Here is a 21,481-nt window from a genome sequence, read left to right as displayed (position 1 = left end):
AACTGTTATGAATATACATGCTTCTCATTGGACAAAAACCTACAACCCAATATTGATGCAAATACAATGTACATATTTTCATTTACAGACACCGCCCTGCTGACGAACGAGGTTGGTAAGTTTAATTTGGTCGTAGTTTCCTTCAGTACTAGATTTTGTATGGTCATGGTTTATAAAGGTATGTGTAAGGCTTGCTTAAGTAACCTGTATTGTTTTGTACAAAAAATAAACATTTCATAAAATAACATGCTCTATAACGTTACGAAGCAAGCTGAATGATAAAGCATAGTCATGATAAACAAAGCTACACATTAGGCGTTGACATTCTGTAGTCTGTGAAGCCCTTTGAGACTGCTTGTGATTAAGGGCTATACAAATAAACATGACTTGACTTGACTACAAAGATAAATAAAGTTGAATTTAAATTACTCTTGGAAGATGGGCTTCAAGAGTTGGGCGACTTCCTCTTCCGTGGTAGGAAGTGGATGAAAAAAAGCCATCCAACCATTTCCTCAACCGCATCAAGCTTTCTTATTCCACTTTCATTGCAAAAGAAACGGCTCACCTCTTTTTTACACTTTACACCAACCATATCGAATGAATGCACGAGATATTAAACAATAAAAATATCAAAGTTCTTAGCGTGCTAGAGATACAATGCAGTGTGTTTACAAACAGACTAGGAAGTAGAAGCCGGAATTCTTCTTCAGGGTGGATGCAGGGTGACCTCTCACTGCGCCAAATGCCGGTAGTGGCGTAAAGAAGCATTACAGTCATGTCCTCTACTCAGAAAAAGGTGTACACAATACAAAATCTTTTTTACAGCAATGTCCGGATATTTTTCGACATCCAAAAAATGTTCCTATCTACCGTTTTGCGTTAGTCGGATGGTCGTAAGTAGGGGAGCGTCTGTATTTCAAATCGCAGTTCATTCCTATTGAAATTAATTACCAGCACCAATCAACAAAATTTTGACAAAATACCAAAAAAAAAAAACCAAACGTTTCTTTCTCATTTCATTTTAATCAAACGAAAATATTTGTTTCTGCTTTGTCCCAATCTTCCAACTCAATCCAGATGCCATACTCGGGCCGTAGGATGAGCCCGCCTGTTGGACTGAGTTCCTCACGTGACTGCTTGGTTTTCACAGTAAATTTCCGCAAAATGGAAGATAACACCACTTTTTCTTCCATGATGGCGAAGCGCTGACCTGCCAGAGTGGAAACAAAACACAAAAGGGAATATAAATGCAATTTCAAACATGTGAAATTGTCTTATCGTAAGCAATAGGAAATCTATTAGCTTAAGAAAAAAAGGTTAACATAACATTATCAACATTATATTTGACACTGGTATTACCATTAGCATGACAAGCATTCCATTTAGTGTCAATACTATTAGAAATATTTTAAATATATTGATGAGAGTTTTAGTCGCCTCTTACATAAAAGCTACTCTAGTTACGAGAAATCCCAGATCTTGCTTGACGTACTAAAGAATATCCAAGTAATGAGAATTTCCAGACTATTAAGTTTAAACTTTAGGTAGACACTCAAAATAGGGGAAAAGGCATCCAAGGATTTTAAATTTACAAGGGGAGCCGGGAGAAGGGCTCTCAGATGATTTTTTTATTCCTCCCACGTTCCAAAACATGCATGTCAGGTTAATTGGCCGGTCCAAATTCTCCCTAGGTGTGACTGAGCGAGCAAATTGTCTGTCCCTGTGTGCCCTGCGACTGGCTGGTAACCAGTTCAGGGTGTCCCCTGCCCAAGCCTGAAGATGGCTGGGATGGGCTCCCGCACCCCCGCGACCCTACTGAGGATAAGCGGTGCAGATATTGGATGGATGGAAGTTTCAAGGTTACAAAAACAGGTGAGCCCTTAAGGGTTTGGATATCAAAGAACAGCAACATGTTTGACTGATCGCGATCATGATGCAATAATTTCCCGACGGGGATGAATAAAGTATCTATCCATCCATCCATCCATCCATCCATCCATATAACAACGAACAACAGTGAGTCCAAATAAGGAACTCGCAACCTATGAAATCTCCTTTGCACGCCTCTAATCGTAACAAACTTATTACAGATGATATCACTAGAGGGCCGAGACCGCTCACCACCAGCATCAGCTAGTCCCAGTCAGCACATGTGTTTACCGCCACACATATCTGATTCTGCGCACTCATGTCGTGTTTGTATCGTACTCTCTTGTGCTCTTTCATGCTCTATCATGCACTCTCATACTCTTCCATGCTCTCGCATGCTCTCTCACTCCTTTACCAACCATGCATACACCTCCGTTAGCAACCGTTGACTTCCCAAATGGTATGTACTCATAACAATCTTGCATTTTTTTCATTTGAAATAATCATACTTATCTATTTAATTATCTATTAATGTTAATGTTCAACTACAATTTCAATGTCATTTTATTGATCGCGAAAATGTGCTTTATAGCTAATTAGGGTTAACTAGGCCTGGGAACGTATTAATGAATTTTAAGTTATTCCTTAGGGGAAAAATAATTTGATATATTATAAATTCTAGATATGAGTTGGATCAGGAAACCAATTGATCTCATATGTGAAGGGGACACTGTATTTATTTCCATACCTGTCAACCTGTACGTTTTTGCCGTACAAAGTACGTTTATTATGCATTTTAGGACGTGTACGACATACAAGAAAATCCGTACGGAAAAACGCAGATTTGTCAATGATGGGTACCATCCGGTATACACCGACTATGACGAAACGGCAAATCAATCGAGTCAAACCGGTTCGCCGTGGTAGCCTCTATCTCGATATCGTTTTTTTTCGTTGCAAATGAAGCGAGCGGTTCGATGCAACTGTGCGCATGCGTCTGCCGCCTGGGGATTTCCCATCATGCATCATTCCGTGGTAGTTGTGTAGTGAAAGGAAGTCCGTCTCTTTTTAGAGAACGGGCTTTTTCGGCTCAACTCATTAAAGAGAGCCGGCTCTCAAACGGCTCACTTGCTTTGATGCGTTATATTACGAATTATTATGTTGTATAAAGAAGTTAAGAAAAAAGGAAGGTTTGTGGTTATCCCTTCAATCAGTATATTACCAACAATAATTTAATGCAGAAAATGAATTAATAATTTGAATAAAATAAAATTCTACTTAATTATATTTGCATGTATTTTTTCCTTCTACAGTGAACGTCCAAGCTACTTCATTTTTGAACTTTTTTATAATAAACCTCATTCATGTCGAGCAACTCAGGATCTCACAACAAAATGATAATTAACAATATATATGATATAACGGAACGCATGTACAATATAACATGTTAAACTACATAAATAAACACGTTTGGAAAAAAAAATGATGTAAGATTTTTTGGTATTTTGTAAGGGAAAATATGACAGTTTGTAAGGGGACGGTGCCGTGGAGGTTGACAGGTATGTGTTTAGCATAAGCATGACATAACCAATCCAAGAGTTTCTTTCATACCGATGCAGTTGCGGAGTCCGGCAGAGAAAGGTATGTACGCATAGGGTGGCCTGCCCACCGTGTTTTCTGCTTGGAAACGCTCCGGCCGGAATTCCTCTGGCTCCGGGAAATAACGAGGGTCTCGATGAAGAGAGTAGGTGATGATGATCGCGTTGGTGCCGCTGGGCACCGTCAACCCATCTGAGAAAACATATTCGAAAAAATGGGCTCCATTTTTTTCAGTACGTTTTAAACCTTCCATGATTGGCATAATGACCGTAGAATAAGCTTGGCTGTTCTAGCATGGATGCTAATTTCACTGGTTTCATCACCATTTGATGCAATTGTATGTTAATTGTATCTTGATTCTTCAAGCAGATTTTACATTACTACACAAGATGCAAAAATCACATGCATTTTTTAAATGTCTTTATTTCTATTCCCTCATGTTGCAGGGAGAAAAAACAAAAACAAATATAGCACGAGGAGCGAGATGCAAAGAGGGAAGGCAAATATAAAATGAAAAAATATATCAAATGGTTATTTTTATCAGTGTTAAAGTTCTTTCTCATTTTGCTTGACCATTTTGGGTTTTTCCTTTTAAAACTTGCTGAATGTTCACATTATATTTTAATATATATTGATGCAAATAGTGTGGAATGTATTATTGTTCTGAGCATCTGTAGTTACAAAGTGAGGCATACAGTTCCCATGCAGGTCCGTTTTACTCTCATAAGCTATCACTGCCCAACGTGGCTAATCACCAACGCCAGATCCATTACCCATGAAACCGATGACCTGGAACTACAACTCATGGGAAAACGCTACATTAGGGTCTCTGGTATTTTAATTATTGCGAAGACTCAACTCAATTCAAGGACAGCCGATGCCAGTGCGCGATTAGCTAGCTGCTCGGTGCCGAAGACGCCGGATGCTAGCGTGCGATTAGCCATTCGCTCGGTGCTGAACCCAAATAGGCAGAGGGGCTTAATGTCCACGACAGTGTTGCGAGGGTCCAAGCGTTCTGTTTTTCGCACTGAAGTCAGGGGGCGATAAAGCCCGGACCAAACAGGGGTGGACGGGGCGTGCGTGTTCATACCTGAAAATGTTTTTTTTTTTTCGACGAATGTCCTTAAAACATTCTTTTAAATTGTACAATGACAATAAACCATTCATTCAACTGCAATTTTGTATTGTGTGTTATTATATGCCAAAGTATAGTTGTTATTTTGTTGCAGCCGTATACTCTCAGTCGGTGATGACGTCATCTCTAAGAAAGTTTGCCGCTTCTTGGCCTTTATGAAAGTGTAACGCTACTTTTTCCATTTTCACTTCACGCAAGTGCTTCTGGTCCCCCTCCACCACGAAAACCAAGGGATCTCTGTATTATCAACACATCACTGTCCTAGGTATTTTTCCAGCGGGTTTTAAGAACACTGTCATTAAACCTACACCCAGGAAATCCTATGTAAAAGTGTTTTTTTTAATTTGTAAACCTGACTGTGACATACACAAACCTCACCACATGTTACTGAGCACAAGCTACACAATAACATTACCATTGTTTCACTTTACCTTCTATATAAGTTTACACTCAATGAATATCATACAAAGGAAGTCATGCTAACAATAGCCAAGCTCATACATACTTATTTTTGTGTCTTCACGAAGTGTGCGTGCAAAGAAGGGCACAGAGGGATAGAGGCGTAGGGCCTCCTTGATGACGCACTCCAAGTACTTGAGCTGCTTCAGGTCTTCCATGCTGGCCACACGCTCTGACGCACCTTTGGACAGACGTAAACAGACTAAAATAAACGATTTTAAACACCCTTGAAAAAAGTTGCCTTGGTACCTTGAACCCTTGTGTTACCTTCTAAAAGTACAACTTGGATTTATTTCTAGAGATGAAATTTCATTATTGAATATCTTAATCTTTTTAATCCTGCATTTTATGTCTCCTGGGTGATTCCCTAATTGTGTTAGTTTGTTTTCTTTGTGGCTTTTTATTTTGTTGAGGCACTAAAACAATAACAAATGGGGAAACAACACAATATTTGCAAAAAAACAAAACTGAACAGAACAAAATCAAGTGCGGAAAGGGAGTAGGTTAGAGCAGAGACTTTTAAGTACCTAGCTGTATTTAATTCAAAATCAAAACAAGAAAACAAGTCCCTACCTATAAGAGGAAGTAAATTAAATTTCAGACCTGCATTTATATAACTAGCTGTCAGGACCAGAAGGGAAACAGGACCCAATTGCGTAACGTTTACCACAAGTTTCATTGAAAGAAAGATGAGGGGCTGCGCAGACGATCTGGTGTTCGCTGAACACGGGAAGCACGACGCTTCTTGGATTGTGATCCGAACACGGAAGTGGATCTTCCGTAGCGAGCAATGGCGGTGTCAGGGACGCAAAAACTGGTCGGTAGCCGGGACTAGGAGAGCAAAGCGTGGCCGGGGTCGGAAATGAGTCGTAAGCCAGGATGAGAGAATCGACATAGTCGGGATCAAAAATGGGCCGTAAGCCGGGATGGGAGAGCAGAAGTGGTCGGGATCAAAACAAGTCGTAGCGGAGACAAACTGGAGCAAAAACGGGACAGGCAGGAGTCAGGGTCGAAAAAGGCTGGCCTTGTATAAACAGAGGTTCACAGACGGACCGACAACAGGGGATAGACAGGACTGGGTTTAAATAGGGACAGGGAACCAATCAGAGCCCGCAGCAGCTTGCGCCAAATGAGCGGGCACAGGTGATTCACATTGGTAATCATGACACTAGCAACTGCAATAGCATCTAATGCATAAAGAGACTTCTGATATATCGACTTTTCTTAGCATGATTATCGAAAAATTGCATTGTATATAATTTTTTTCCAATTGGTATAAATCTGAGATATTTTTAGGGTTATTGTCTATATTAGGGTTGACAACCTTTTTAAAGCTGACGGCTCCTTTTTTTTTTAACTTATTATCATGAAAAGCTACCAGTTTCTAAATTGACACCTTATCTTGTTGTTACTATGTGATTACCAGGTTGAGTTAAAACAGATTCAGTCAACCACTAACACATCACGCCGGTTAGAAATCAAATTTGCTGGAAAATCACAATGATGACGGGACATTGGTCTGGTGAGTTATTTTCAAAACCTGTCAGCGGGTATTTCAGATGTTCTCAAGGGGCTACCCGGTGCCCGCAGGCACCATGTTGGTGACCCCCGATCCATCATTCCAAAAATGAACACCTTTTCAGGTGACACAATGGTTTTTCAATGTTGTGTGAGCATTAGCACATTATGAGATACTATGGTAAAATGACTTCTGTTAACACAGGTATTGCTCTGCATATTTGTTTTTGAGTGTCGTTGCTCCAAATTATTTGAAATCTTAAAAAAGTAACCAAGATGCCATGAAGACTTGGGAAGGTTTTTTTAAATAGGTTTGTTTTTTTAGATGAAAGATTTACTTATAATAGTGGTGGTCAGGAAAGAGGCGATTTTTTTTCACCATGCAAACCAGGCAGTTGCTTGGGATTATCACTAGGTGGCGACAGAGAGTCAAAGTTTGCAATGCAGTTGATGGAGACCTTCAATATGAAGAGAAACTATCCTTCCGGGAATGAAAAAAAGAAAGACGAGGAGGGAAGAAAGCAAGACGGTGGTAAGCCAGTCGCAATATAGTAATGAACAGAGATCAATAGTATTTTTATCCTACCGTTGATAATGAATGATGTAGTGCAAATGGTGCAAGTCTAGTTTCACTTACACCAGCAATAGCATGACCATACTTTATTATGTTGTTTTTATAACTTCAAAAGCTTTTGCTACATTATCAAGTAGTCTACAATAGAGTACTGATTAAAAAAAAGGTAATAAAAGAGAACTCCGAATGTTGTGGCTTCATGATTGCCATTTAGAACCAATAATAAAGTCGAACCAGAAAATGTAATTATTGTTGTCAAACGTGGCACATTATTGGAAAGGTGAAAGCTGTCATCGGCGTCTCTGTGACAGTGAGGCCAGTAATCTGTATTTATTATTTTACAGCTGCAACTGCATTTTAAACAGTGCGTCAGTTCATGAATCATCAACCTGTGCCGATTTTGTACCGTCAAATCATTTGTGTAAACTTTATTAGTGGTTTAGTCTACAATAAACATTGAACCTTCTTTTTCAAGAATTGTTACAAAATGTGGAGATATTAAACGCATGTAATAGATGAAAATAATATTGCCGATTTACCCTTCATAGCCTATTTTCCTTCTATATACATTTCTTTTAGCATCACTGCTGAAGTTTCTTATATTAGTGCCTAAAGAAACGGAAAGCAATGATGTTCCTTTTTTGCCAGCTGATGAGTTATCCAGCATCTACCTCCACTACACAGTTGAGACCTTCCTCCTGTGATGACCACCCAATTTGTTGCTTATTTATTAAAATTGCAAAGGCCCAGAGTTTGTCTTTGTGAAATTCTGTTGTGTGTGGCAGTCAGGCGTTGGGGGGCCCACAATGAATTTCTGCTTGGGGTCCCACTAGACCCTAGAATGGCAACTGGGTCTGAAGCATAACCCCGCTGGCAATAGATTGGTGTTGATTTCCACTCAGCCCCTTTCGTTAGCTCAAAAGAGTTAGCATTCATTCGATGAAATGAAATGAAATGATCTGCATTTATATAGCGCTTTTCAAGTCAATGACTTCCCAAAGCGCTTTACATTGCAAGGTGCGTCAAAGTAACGAACTGAATCATGGTGTGTATGTTTTTAGGCTTTGTGGTTTTCACGGCTATCGTTTGCCGAAGAGCAACTCCAAACTCCAAACAAACACATTAGAGGTGATGAGTCAGGCTGTGCGTGCTCCAGTGGGTGCGTGTATGAGAGCGTATGCATGAGTGCCCACGTGTGTGTTACCAAACACTTCCTGAAGCTCGTGTTGAACTTTGTGAAGAACGTTAGGGTGAGAGCCCAGCAGATAAAGGGCCCAGTTCATAGAGGCTGCCGTTGTGTCGTGACCCTGGAAAACAACAATGAAAAGTAGTTACAACCAGTGTTCCCTCTAAGCTGCTCGCACATTCTCAGCGCACAAGAAAATCTAGCCAGCGCACAAAAATGAGGGCTCACAATTACTAATTAAGAAGCGACTTAAGTCAAAGTTACAGTGCATGAAGGTAAAAGTACACGGGTTCCCCTGACGTTGTGTCCTAAATGCAGTATTTTGAAGTCGAACGAAGTTGAGTAAAGTTAGTAGAGTATGTCGAGAACCGGCTTCTTCGGCTCGGCTCACTAAAAGGAACCGGCTCTTTCGGGTCTTAAACGGCTCTTCAGGTTGTTTTTGCTTCTTTAATCCAAACATGACCAAATATTAAGTAAAATTATGCACAAAATGACTATAAGGAAGGGGGGAATAAAACAAAAAAGGAAAACATACCAAAATGAAAAAGCAGTGAAAAGCTGAGAAAAAAAGAAACAAAAGGAAGAGAAAAAAAGAAGGAAAAATTTGGAAAAAAGCCAGAAAAAAAGAAAAGAAAGAAATGTAGGAAAAAAGTAAATAGAGAACAAAAAGAAAAAAGTAACGGCTCGGAAAAAATAAACACAATGAGATTATTTTAAAGGAATTAAAAAAAGGAGAAAAAAAAACACAGAAAAAAGAATAAAAAGTTTGTGTTGCATTCAAATAATTTCCAATTATATCAAGTGAATCTTGTTGCCAACATTGTACTTCCATTAAAAAATGTGATTAAGTACAGTTCTGTATCTTACAACCGACTAAATAAGCCCCCCAAAATGTTAGTATTATGCAACAAAATATATCAGGAAATAAAAATAAAATGGATATCTTCTGAAAGAATTGTAAGAACAAACGACGTTTGTAGGTTGTACAACCTTTGCAACAGTACATGAGTCAATTCATTCAAAAGAGAAAAATAATTTTGCATTGCCGGAAACTCAGCAAAATGTAACTTGATGTCAAGTTTTGGAGATGTTTGATAATTAATTATCTTGCCACACTGGGGATTATGGTGGCTCACTGTTGTTTCAAGCGTTGCTCACCGACTTTGTGTGAACGCTCAGACCCGTGGAAAATTAGAGGGAACATTGGTTACAACCATCTTTGAAAATATTGAGTATGTTTGATCCGTATGAATTATTAAAACCAGAAAGATGGTGTAAAATTGAACCAAGTAATTCCAGATTTAAATGTATGGATGGATGATGAAATAAATACCTGATAAAAACATACCATGTCAAGAAATTTGTGGCCAACTATTTAATTGTTTGGACAGTGGCGACAAGAGTGTCACAAAATCAACTCATTTTACTAGGAGTATTTTTTAAACCATATAATTTAACGATTATTATTCTAGTTTTAACATTTGACGTGATGGGCCTATGTGGCTGGCCACAGACCGTAGTTTAACCACTCCTGCTATAAATATATATATATATATACAGGTATAAGTATACTATAGGAACTCAGATCATGCCGGGAATCGCGCTGGGTCTTATCCAGCAGACCGCTGGGGATACAGGCAATACATGAAGAGGGTTCACAACTGATGCTTCTTCATGTGTATCCCTGGTGGGTCTAGTTGATATGATCCTGCGTGCTACCCATCAAATCCGGTTTTGATTCCTGTTGCATCCAAGATTATGCAATTGAGAACAGCCATCGATCTCCCTAGCAGCCAGGTGTTTAGAAATCCGTGCTATCTGGTTTGATTCCCGTTACCACCGTTTTTGTGCAATTGTGGTCGGCGATAAGAAAAACTTGCACAAATACGGGAACACATTTCCGATTTTGTCTGCATATAAGGTGTATGTTCAAATTTCTTGACAATTTTGGGGTTTTTGGGTGCGCATGGGTACGGTGAATATGACGTTACCTCCATGAATATAGGGTCACGGGGGTGCTGGAGACCATCCCAGAAGGCAGGGGACACCCCGAACTGGTTGCCAGCCAGTCGCAGGGCACACAGAGACAGACAACTCACTCGCTCATTAACACCTAGGGACAATTTGGACCCGCCAATTAACCTGACATGCATCTTATTGGGAATGTGGGGGGAAACCAGAGAGCTCGGAGGAAACCCACGCAGGCACGGGGAGAACATGCAAACTCCACACATGAGGATTTGATCCATGGATATAATATTAATAAAAAACAAATACAAAGCACAAACCCTAAACATGAAGGTGTCGACTTCTTCTTGGATGTCCTGGTGGCTCATGGGATTTCCATCCTCATCTTTGGTCTTGAGAAGCATGTCCAGGAACGCTCGCCTTTTCCTAATCGTGGACTCGTCTTCCATCTTCAGACTCTCAGCTCGCTCTCGAATCACCTCATAGGAAGTCACATAAAGGAGCCTAATCAGAGATTTTAGGATCTCTCAACTGAAATATTTAATGATTTTACTACAGGTAATCATGGAAATAGAAAGGAGCAACTCGAAAATATAGTATGTTTGGTCGATTATAGAGATTTTAAATGCAAAAGTGGTAATAGCTTAGATGGTAGGGCGCCCGCTCTGAGACTGGGAGGTCCCTGGTTCAAGCCTCGGCCGAGTCATACCTAAGACTTACAACATTGGTACTCATTGCCTCCCTGCTTGGCGCTCGGCATTAAGGGTTGGAATTGGAGGGTTTGGTCACCTAATGACTCCCAACACAGCAGTTGGGTCTAAAATGGCGGCGCACTGTTTGGCTGCAGCTGCATCGGCTCGTTACAGTTTCACTGTACGGGTCAGGTGTATCGCCATTTCGTTCTGTGTGCATGGTTACAAAAAATGACAATAAAAGTAAATTCTATTCTATTCTATTCTTCTTCTAATAGATAAGAAATGTGTGTGAAATATGAATTGCTCTAAATCTACGGTGCCGTTTCCGAGATAATCTAAGTTCCAATACATTTCATGCTGTGAAACCAGGCTCATTTTTTGCAAAATAAAACCATTCCAAAAACACTTGTTTAGACATTGAGTGAATACTCAGAAATTCAATAGCACTCAATTTTGGACAGCATTCTATCTGAATGTTAATATAACAATTGTTATTTCTCGTCCAAAACAACATTCAAAATTAATGTAGCCTAATCAAGTTATATGTTCACTTAATACACAAAAAGCTTTCATTAGAATTAAAAAAAGGGTCCTCACCTCGTAAGTGAAGGAATGTAGCGTTTTGAGGGTGCTGTCGTGGATTTTACCCTCGCCAAAGTATTTGTAAGTAAAGTCGGGCCAAAACCACGGCGCTCTCTGTCTGCGACTGATGATGTCACTCATTCTTGAAATAAACACAAAAGGATTGCAGGGTTTCCTTAAACTCTGCAATGCTATACACAAAGGAAAACACGTGTATTTCATCGTACTTATAGACACTCTGGACGTATTCTGACTCAGAATTGCTTTGGGCGTGGATTTTCTTTCCCATGGCAGTTTCTGCAAATACATTTCAATATAATTTCCTTATTTTCTTTTCCTCTTCCATACTGTGAAAGGCACAGTGTGTATTTTTTGGCACTAAATGTCACTGTATGCCATAGTGTAACTGAAATCGAGCGCTACTAAGCTCAAGGAACAATAAGAACTACGGAGGCTGACCAAAATGCACAGTTTTACTTTCATTTTTTTCCCAAGCCTTTTTGGGGTGTTTGGGTAACTGTAGCAGCTAGTATATCAATAGTTATTTTTCTAATCAATGACGTGTTTTACCACTAGAGAGCGCTATATCATACACACTGTACCTTTAATGATTGAACAGAAGGTTGCAATATTACACACAGTTTTAATTTACTCAAAAACGCCATCTAATATCATCTCAGTACTGTATTCTTTTTGGGCATGTAAACAATTGCCTTGATATACTGTGAGTAACATCTTTTGCCCCAAAATCCAAAGCAAAAATAGAAAAGAAAAAAAAGCAGAAAAGAAAAGTACTATAGGTGGAAAATGCTACTTATTTTAAATATGTTTATAAAAAAAAAACTCTCAATACTGTTTTCTATTAGTAAACCGCATATTTCCCAGAAAACTAAGAAAAGAAACCGAAAAAATAGACCTTCAAAAGAACCAAATATAAACTCCTAAGGCAAGATTCATATCCTGGAAAAGTATTCTCAAAATACACTAAAATAGGGGGGAAAAAAATCCTAAATCAATCAAGTCATTTAGAAATTCCTTTTCCCTATTTTAACGAAAAGCAAATTACCTCAAATGCCATATCAGGTGACCTGCTTTTAAAAAAAAAAAACTTAAAGGGACAATATGTAAAATTTGACTACTAGATGGCGCTGTATTGTGTAGCCAAAAAAACGAGTAAAGTACTACAAACGGAAGTTTTTAAATTGAGGCTTAAGACACACTTCTATTCCAAAGCATATGATTGATGCCCACCTCGTATTCTGTTTTGTCCTGTCTTTTTCTGAGGCCTGCCTGGCTGATACGAAGGAGAAGGATGATTTGGGATGGGTCAGCGGACCGGGGTCTGACCTGCAGCATGTCAACCCCTGCATTTACCAGCTGGCGTCGTCGTTGATGTCATGCTCTTTCCGGACATTTTCAACATCTTACCTAGTGTTTACTATTCTGTGTACAGTAATGCTAATTGTAATTCACCCTGTTCAATCCTGGAAGGGGGATTACCACATGTGAGGTCCTTTCTCAAGGTTTCTCTTTTCTCCTCACACTGAGGTTTTTGAGTTTTTCCTTGCCCGCATGCTGGTTTGCTAGTTTAAGATCAGGTAATTGTGTAATTTTGTAACTGTAATCCTGTGCAGTCCTTTGAGACATTTTTGTGATTAAGGGCTATATAAATAAATTTGACTTGACTGACTTGACTTGACTACAAAGTACAATTAACAATTCAACGTACAGAGACGAAAAGCAACCAAACTGCACTTTTTTTCTTAATATTTTTTCCATCCTTTTATTATTTATTTATTTTTTTGTGGATAGAAGCAAGATGGCAGACATTAGGTCAGCTCCCTTTAGGTGAGACTCATGTATTGTAAAATAAATGCAAATTTCTCAACCTCCAAGTATTCAAAAAAAACAAACGTTTATACGATAGTTCATCCATTTTGGTTATTATTTAAATCAATATTGGTTTTTTTTCCTTTAAAGGAGATATACGGAATATGGAACTTCCATACTCGTTGCCGCCATCTCCTGACTTCTGTCATCAATTCAGCCTCATCGGCTAGTTTATGATGTGCATTCAAGTACGTGCTTTTCTTAGACATGCTCAAATAATTTCGTCCTTTTTCATCTTTCTTGGGGTTTGGGTTGGCATTTGGACTGTGCTTGAAGGTCTCTTATTACTCCCACAAATTCCATGCTACACTAACAAATAAACAAAAAAAACCCCGGCTGGAACACACACACACACACACACACACACACACACACACACACACACACACACCAATCCTCCTACCTAATGTTTTCCGCCCCGAAAAGCTTTGCTAAAGGTAAGATAAAAGTAGACAGGTGCATTGGAAAATAAAGCATAAGGGCTCTTTTAACCCACTTGGACTTTGCTAACACATACTTAATAGAGAAAATATTTAACTTATTTAAGGACACCTATTTGACTAACCCCACTTTTAAATAATTATGTTGTTATTTTACCACTCTGAGGCGCTAAATAATACACACTGTCCTTTTCATAAGTTATTTTTACTAAAACATTTCTTCAAAGCAATACATCTACTACATGTATCTCACAAACCGTATTTGATGATTTTGTTTTTTGTACAAATCTTAAATAAAGAAAATGATCTGCCAATAGGGTAAGATTTAGGTTTATTTGTTTGCAGTGTTTCCATCCCAGACTGACCGCAGATGATGTCCAGGGCGCACAAGGTGACATAATTGAAGCAGTTGAAGGGGCCTTTGCCCACCTGAGAGGCCAACTTGTTCACGAGGACCTCGGCCTGCTCGTTCATCACTTCCAAGAAGTCCTGCAGGATGGTGAAGTGGAACGTCGGGGTCAGCATCTTGCGACGCTGGCGCCACTTTGAGCCTTTACTGTCGAAAGGTCGGACAAAGTTAGTCAAATGAACACCCTGAGTCAACTGTAACGACTTCTTTCAGGTATTAGTTCGGAAAATAACTTGTTTGGTCTCTTACAGTAGTGGGCATTAAAGCAGTGGTCCGCGACCTTTTCTGTACCACGGATCGGTTCAATGTCTGACAATATTTTCACAGTCAGGCCCAAGGGTGGCATTCAACATCTCTCTACTTTTTCTAATAATAATAAGAAAATTAATGATAATAAAAACAATTCTTACATTTGTTATAATAAATACAATGTAAATAATAATGAGTGAAAATTCTGTGTAGTTATGTGGACCTGTTAGCTTAAGATGTGATTTTAAGGTTCTGTTGGTATTATACAAAATCATGCATGGACTTGCTCCCTCATATCTTTCAGATTTAATTTCCCCCTATGTTCCGGTCCGGAGCCTTTGCTCTGAAAATGCTGGTTTACTAGTGATCCCAAGAGCCAAGAAGAGATTCGCAGGTTCGAGAGCGTTCTCCATTCGGGCTGCGGTGCTGTGGAATGCTCTTCCCCTGAGATCGGATCTGCAACCTCAGTGGAACTGTTTAAATCTAAGCTTAAAACACACTTCTGTCCTTTAGCATATGAATAACCTATATTTTATGTTGACAATATCTGTGTATTATTTGCCCTCATGTAGGTTTTAGATTAGGGGATGGTGTCATAATAGTCTTTGGTTTGCAATAATATGTGATCTGAGCAGCCCTTTGAGACTCATTGTGATTAAACATGTCTTGACTTGACTTAACTTTCAGATGCCCTCGTAAAATCGCATCAAAATAACACTGATATTTTTGCTACTTTTTTAACGAATATCGCGGTTGTGCTGGGCCCATCAAACCATGTTTTGGGAATGCGAGAGGAGACCAGAGTGCCCGAGGGCATGGGGAGAACATGTAAACTCCACACAGGAAGGCCAGTAGCTGGAATTGAGCCCGGGAGCGCTGAACAGTGAGGCATACGTGCTAATAGCAACACACTCTAGTCAATGTCGCAACAATTTATGCAAATCCACGCGATCAGCGAGCCAAGTTATTAAAAGTACAAACTCACAAAATGAACTAACTAAAGGCTTGTTTAGGATTAATTGTAAGTTTTCAAATATTAATACCCAAAATTGAATTTGTCGGTCATTTTGGGATTTGACCAACCAGTCTTAGGGTAAATTCAAGGGAAATTTAAAAAAGAAATCTAATGGATAAAATACACGTGTCCATCATAATAAAGAGCACAATCAATGGTGCCTGGAGTAAATTCGGTGATGCTGAATTATAAAATGTTAGCAATGTAGCTCTGGTATAGCTTAAAAAATTGATAATGAAATACCTGGTAAGCAGACCAGTTCCAAGCCAGGGGTGTAGGAACCTGTAACTGATAGCTTTTTCCATATGAACAGGATTGCTCACAATAGGCTGGGGAGGAAAACGAAAAACATTCGTGAACTAGATTTGTATCATGTAGGTTAATACAATTTTTTTAAAAATAGTCCAACAAAACTGGTTTCATCCTTTTATAAGTAAGTAAACTCATTATTCTAAATTCGTATGTTGTTTGTTGAAACAATTGTAAGTGATACACTGATTTAAATCCATAATAGTTCAACATTAAGAAGAACCCTAGTAGCAGATAGCAGTTAAACGAGCAGTTGAGTTGAAACAAATATACATAACGAGGACAGAAGAATATCACCACCCCTTTTAACCATGGTGGTTTATTGCTGTGCGGTAGGCAAAGTTCTAAGCCCGATTTGGAAGTTAATCCTTTTTGATGAAGACAGAAGATGGCGGCACACCACTGGCAGCCCTCAAGTATTCCAGGATTTGCAGTGAACATTTTTTAAAAGGTAAGTTTGGTGTATTTGCGAGCAATTTTATGTTAATTATGCAAGCGTCACGTCAAATATTGCGAACTAGCTAAGTTAGTGTTAGTTTGTGGGAGTGAACGGCCTTTTTTGTGTCCCTTTTTTGTGTTGGGTGCAAACAGGATCGAATGTTCCCCGAGAGAATGGTAGACCCAATGCATGTTGCATGATCTGTATTGAGTTACATTGGTGCCCAACGTTTTAAACTTGAAAACAAAATATTGTAACTGAAAATGCGTTTGAAGATCTTTCATTTTGAAAAATAATGCAATCAATTGTGTGAAGCTTTTTTTCCCGTTAAATATAATTTTGATTCACTTCGGTAGTTGAGTGTATTAGAATAAACACCTAATTTTCATGTATACATTTGAAATAAATTATTTTCGGTTATTTAAACATTTAACTTTCGGATCTTTTTAATCCAGTTTCAGATCCATTTCACAAATTTCAAATCCTTGGCTCCGATTTTATATGGGGCCGTGGTTTCAGTTAAAGGAGCTGTACGGAATCCTGAACTTTTTTCCTCGCGCCCGCCATTTCCTGGCTTGTGTCATTAATGCAGCCTCTGTCAGCTCATTCATGATGCGTGTGCGAGGACGTGCATTTCTTAGACGTGCATTTCTTAGATGCGTACATATGAAAATTTACAGCGACCAGATGATGAAGCTGCTGTATCTGAGCCTGATCGCTAGCACGTACTTGCCCAAGAAACACCACAGGAAGTGGTGTCCCGATGTCCCTGGTGGTTAAGGATTACGTGAACTGTGAAGATAAAAATAGATAGGCGCAGTAGAAAAGAAAAAGCATAAGGGCTCTTTCAATTCAGTCAGACATTGTTACTTAAAGGTGAGGGTGCATCATTTGAGGGGTCCTTCAGAAGGTTTAGACTATTAGAATTTAAAAAATAAAAATAAAAAATGAAAATAAAGCTGATTTTACCCCATTAGTAAGCAGGAGGGAGGAGAGAGGGTGAAAAGCAATTTCATGCCTGTTCCCACATCTTTTGGTTAATGTTATCATGAAAAGTGAAAGTAAGAAAATGCCTGTTTTAAAATGCAGTCCAAACACCAACCCAAATCCCCAAAAAGATTTTTTAAAAAGAGTTTATTCGAGGACGCCTAAGAAATGCAGGTACTTGCACGAAACCACAAAAGGAGCTTGACAGTGGCTGCAATGATTACTTAAACCAGGAGATGGCGTTAGCAAGTAGAACATTTTGGAATTCCAGAATGCAGCTTTAATTGGGAAAACATTCAACTTTCAACTTATCAAGGACACCTTAAACACTTTAAAGCAGGGCGTGGAATCGTGAATTAATCATTCTTGCATTTTAACATCCTATTCATTTGCACAGACTTATTTATATTATTTGTCGCAGCCCAAAAAATAGGGGTGATAATGACTCGAAGCCCTTCTTTCTGTTTTTGTGAAGGCGATGCCGCCAGGGGAGGTTCGGTATTATTTTGCTTGAGCTGTAGGTCATTGTGGCCACAGGTCGTTTCTGGGCCAAGCTGAAATTGCTCTCAGGGCTGGGTTACAGGATCAAGTTACTTTTCCTCCAAACACGTTAAACTGTCTTGCCAGACTACATCTGGGTTGTATTATAAAGACGTTTGATGATTTGATGGGAGTGTTGAGGCTCATTTTTTCCTAAATAATAGTTTAAAAACAAAGGGCGAGCAAAGCTAAACCAGGAAAACAACGTATTTACCTTGGAGAAGAAGTGGGCACACTGTGTGTATAGCTCTGCCCATTCCAACAGCTCACTTAATCAAATTGCTCTGAGTGCTTTGCTGGAGTTTTGGGGTTTTTACAATTGATTATGTGGGTTTTCATAATAAAGTGTCTCACCAGTGAACATAGATAGATAGATAGATAGATAGATAGATAGATAGGTAGGTAGGTAGGTAGGTAGGTAGGTAGGTAGGTAGGTAGGTAGGTAGGTAGGTAGGTAGGTAGGTAGGTAGGTAGGTAGGTAGGTAGGTAGGTAGGTAGGTAGGTAGGTAGGTAGGTAGGTAGGTAGGTAGGTAGGTAGGTAGGTAGGTAGGTAGGTAGGTAGGTAGATAGATAGATAGATAGATAGATAGATAGATAGATAGATAGATAGATAGATAGATAGATAGATAGATAGATAGATAGATAGATAGATAGATAGATAGATAGATAGATAGATAGATAGATAGATAGATAGATAGATAGATAGATAGATAGATAGATAGATAGATAGAAAGATAGATAGATAGATACTTTATTCATCCCTGGAGGGAAATTCACATTTCCAGCAGCATCCCTGAGCTGAGAACAGTACTATAATAAAGCCAAAAGAATACAATATACAAATACCCAGTGTGACGTGCAAATGCCCACTGTAGCGTGTTATATAAAGTAACTAAATAGTGCTACACAGAATACATATTGCAGTAAGATTCGGTAATATCCAATGTAGGTGGTGTGGTTTAATGTGGGCCTTTACTCTGCCGGGTGGAGTTAAAGAGCCTCATGGCATGAGGAAGAAAAGATCTCTTCAGTCTGTCCGTAGTACAAGACAGTGACAGCAGTCTGTCGCTGAAACTGCTCTTCTGTCTGGAGATAATGCTGTGTAGTGGATGCGATGGATTGTCCATGATTGACATACATTGTTTAATGAGATTCCATATAAATGATTCTTTGGCGATTTACAGCCAAAACCTGGTCTGTGACTGTAAACTGTAGTGAGACCTATGCCCTATATATACAATGGCAAAGTCATTGAGCGAGTGTAAAAATATGGTATACATTTTTGCAAGTTCTAGTTTATCTCCAACCGGGATGTACTTATCTAAAGGGCCATGAATGGCACACGATCCATAGGTACCCGACCCATCAACTACAGCAACAAATAGACAAAATTAAGTGAGTTCTACATTTTAGATTTAAGGGGTGTTTTGATAACAACCAAACATGATGTGGACGATAAGTAATGTGCTGAGAATTATTTCCAGATACACTACTTCTATATAATGTGCATATACTATACCTCAACAGTCTCAGAATGGTAGAGAATAACAAATGGTACTATTCCAAGCCAGAGTTTTATCAGCGGCCTATTGCGGAATTCTTCTGCATAGTCCTGAATTTGTTTGAAGAATTCTGCGGAGTAAAAAAAAGATAAACATTTGTTTATATACAGTATGGAGTTCTCAAAGTGACATAAATTGATGATGAACTGTTTCAAAAAAAAGATTTAGACTACAGTAGGCGTGCTCACTTAATTCAGCATGCGAGACTACTTACTGTGCAAAAACAAAAATCCAGACGTGTAATTATTTTCAAACGTATTTATAGAGTATTTTTTGTACATGATTTCATTAAATAGAGAACTAACTAAAACAAATTAGGATTCAAGGAAAATCTAGATAAAAAAATATGTATTTTGAATGGTCAGATTTCTCAATGCCTAAAAAATGGTCAAAAGATTTGTATCTATTTTACATTACGTGAGAGAGGTGACATGATTTGTTGCTAAAGCCTCGAAAAACAAAAATGTTGTGAAATGAGCAGAAAAACAGTGCTGTTTGGTCACTTTGAGTCTCCCTAGTTTGTTATCTTGTGCTTTGTAGGACTCGTTTTCAGTCGCACTACACAATACAGTGACATCTAGAGGTCAAGTATCACACAGCAACACTTAACGAAAAAAAACACTTTTGTGATTATTCAGGCATGCACATGTTAAGGCGTAGATTTCTTAAGGGGTCTTTGATGTTTATAGATCATTTTGGGGGATGCTCAAGCACCCCTAATTTGTAGATTTAGGATAAGTTTTTCTCACAAAATATTTTCTAAAGATGTGTAGTAACTGTAGTACAAAAGGTCTATTACAACAAAATGTATTGACAACAGAACTAGAGAACTCTAATGCTTCTTTACATAAATTTAGGATTTTACTACCAGCAAGTCAAACTGTCTGAATTTATCTTGTCAGCTCAGTCAGTACCTTTAAAATAACTACCTGATGGCCTTTGAAGGAATGTAGTTTTTGAGCCTAAGTGTGGGATCATTTCTGATCACAAAGTTCACTCACCCACCGCGTCGGTCTTCAAGTCCAGCGCGTTGCCAACCAAAGGATACGTGCGGCTTATGGCTGGGATGGGCTTCATGATCATCCAATTTCTCACATACTCCTTGAGCTGCTTGTAAGTTAATGCCACCAGGACCAAAATCAGGCCCACACCCAGCAAAGGTATGAACATGGCAGTGGCTAAGAGAGCCATCTTGGCTTTTGTGTAGTAGTTTGTGGCAAGCGCAGTCCTATGAAAGCTCGTAGGCGGGTCGAGAGGGGCGGACCCTAAACGCCCTTTGAGCTGTTTATCTTTAACCAGAAAAGGTCACGGCGCTTGAAGTTTAACTTTTTATGTAAAGATCAGGGTCGCTGCAAATTGATAGGAAAGAAATAAAGTAGGTTATGTAAGTGGAACGTTTGTCTGTTGATAAAAGTACTAGTCAAGTCATGTTTATTTTTATAGCCCTAAATCACAAAGAGTCTCAAAGGGCTGCACAGACCATAAATTATTACAAACCACAGACTATTATTAGACCCTCCCCCGATATAAAACCTACATTAGGGCAAGAAAAAACTCAAAAACCTTCAACCTTGAGAAGGAACCGCACATGGGGTAATCTACCTTCCAGGATGACCAGGCTGCAATGGTTGTTGCATTAACAAACAAGACAAAGATATTTTCAATGTGAAATATAGGTTATTCATATGCTATAGAATAAAAGTGTGTTTTGAGCCTAGATTTAAACAGTTCCACTGAAGTTGCAGTTCGAATCTCAGGGGGAAGAGCATTCCACAGGACTGGGGCCCAAATGGAGAACACTCTCGAACCTGCGGATCTCTTCTTGGCTCTTGGGATCACCAGTAGACCAGCATTTTCAGAGCAAAGGGCGAAGTTAAATCTGAACGATATGAGGGAGCAAGTCCATGTATGATTTGGTATAATACCAATAGAACCTTAAAATCACATCTTAAGCTAACGGGGAGCCAATGCAGGTTAGTTAAAATCGGGGTAATGTGATCAAACTTTCAAGTCTTAGTTAAAAGCCTCGCTGCAGCATTTTGTACCAGCTGAAGAC

At 39.0% G+C, this 21,481-nt stretch overlaps 1 protein-coding gene across 1 annotated transcript; it reads right to left on the bottom strand.

Annotated features, from left to right (window-relative positions):
- Positions 1-1,003: 1,003 nt before the first annotated feature.
- Positions 1,004-20,652, bottom strand: cyp4v2a (cytochrome P450, family 4, subfamily V, member 2a). Its single transcript, XM_088342084.1, has 11 exons — positions 20,427-20,652; positions 19,383-19,495; positions 15,832-15,917; positions 14,281-14,471; positions 11,813-11,882; positions 11,601-11,727; positions 10,629-10,787; positions 8,359-8,461; positions 5,109-5,243; positions 3,481-3,660; positions 1,004-1,210 (listed from the first exon to the last, which is right to left on the bottom strand). The coding sequence occupies exons 1-11, from the start codon at positions 20,614-20,616 to the stop codon at positions 1,026-1,028; spliced, it is 1,539 nt and encodes a 512-aa protein (XP_088198210.1). The 5' UTR covers positions 20,617-20,652; the 3' UTR covers positions 1,004-1,025.
- Positions 20,653-21,481: the final 829 nt, after the last annotated feature.

This window comes from Urocampus carinirostris, chromosome 8, assembly GCF_059441175.1.
Source record: "Urocampus carinirostris isolate Australia breed hairy pipefish chromosome 8, RoL_Ucar_1.0, whole genome shotgun sequence".
Taxonomy (NCBI): Eukaryota; Metazoa; Chordata; class Actinopteri; order Syngnathiformes; family Syngnathidae; genus Urocampus; species Urocampus carinirostris.
Note: the sequence above shows the minus strand (reverse complement) of the source record. Positions and strands in the feature narration are given on the sequence as shown.

Coding starts and splice junctions, on each gene's coding strand:
- cyp4v2a (XM_088342084.1), bottom strand. CDS start 20,616: ATGGCTCTCTTAGCCACTGCCATGTTCATACCTTTGCTGGGTGTGGGC. Junction 14,472..15,831: donor GGAACTGGTCTGCTTACCAG/GTATTTCATTAT, acceptor ACCTTTCGACAG/TAAAGGCTCAAAGTGGCGCC. Junction 1,211..3,480: donor CGGACTCCGCAACTGCATCG/GTATGAAAGAAA, acceptor CCACTCTGGCAG/GTCAGCGCTTCGCCATCATG.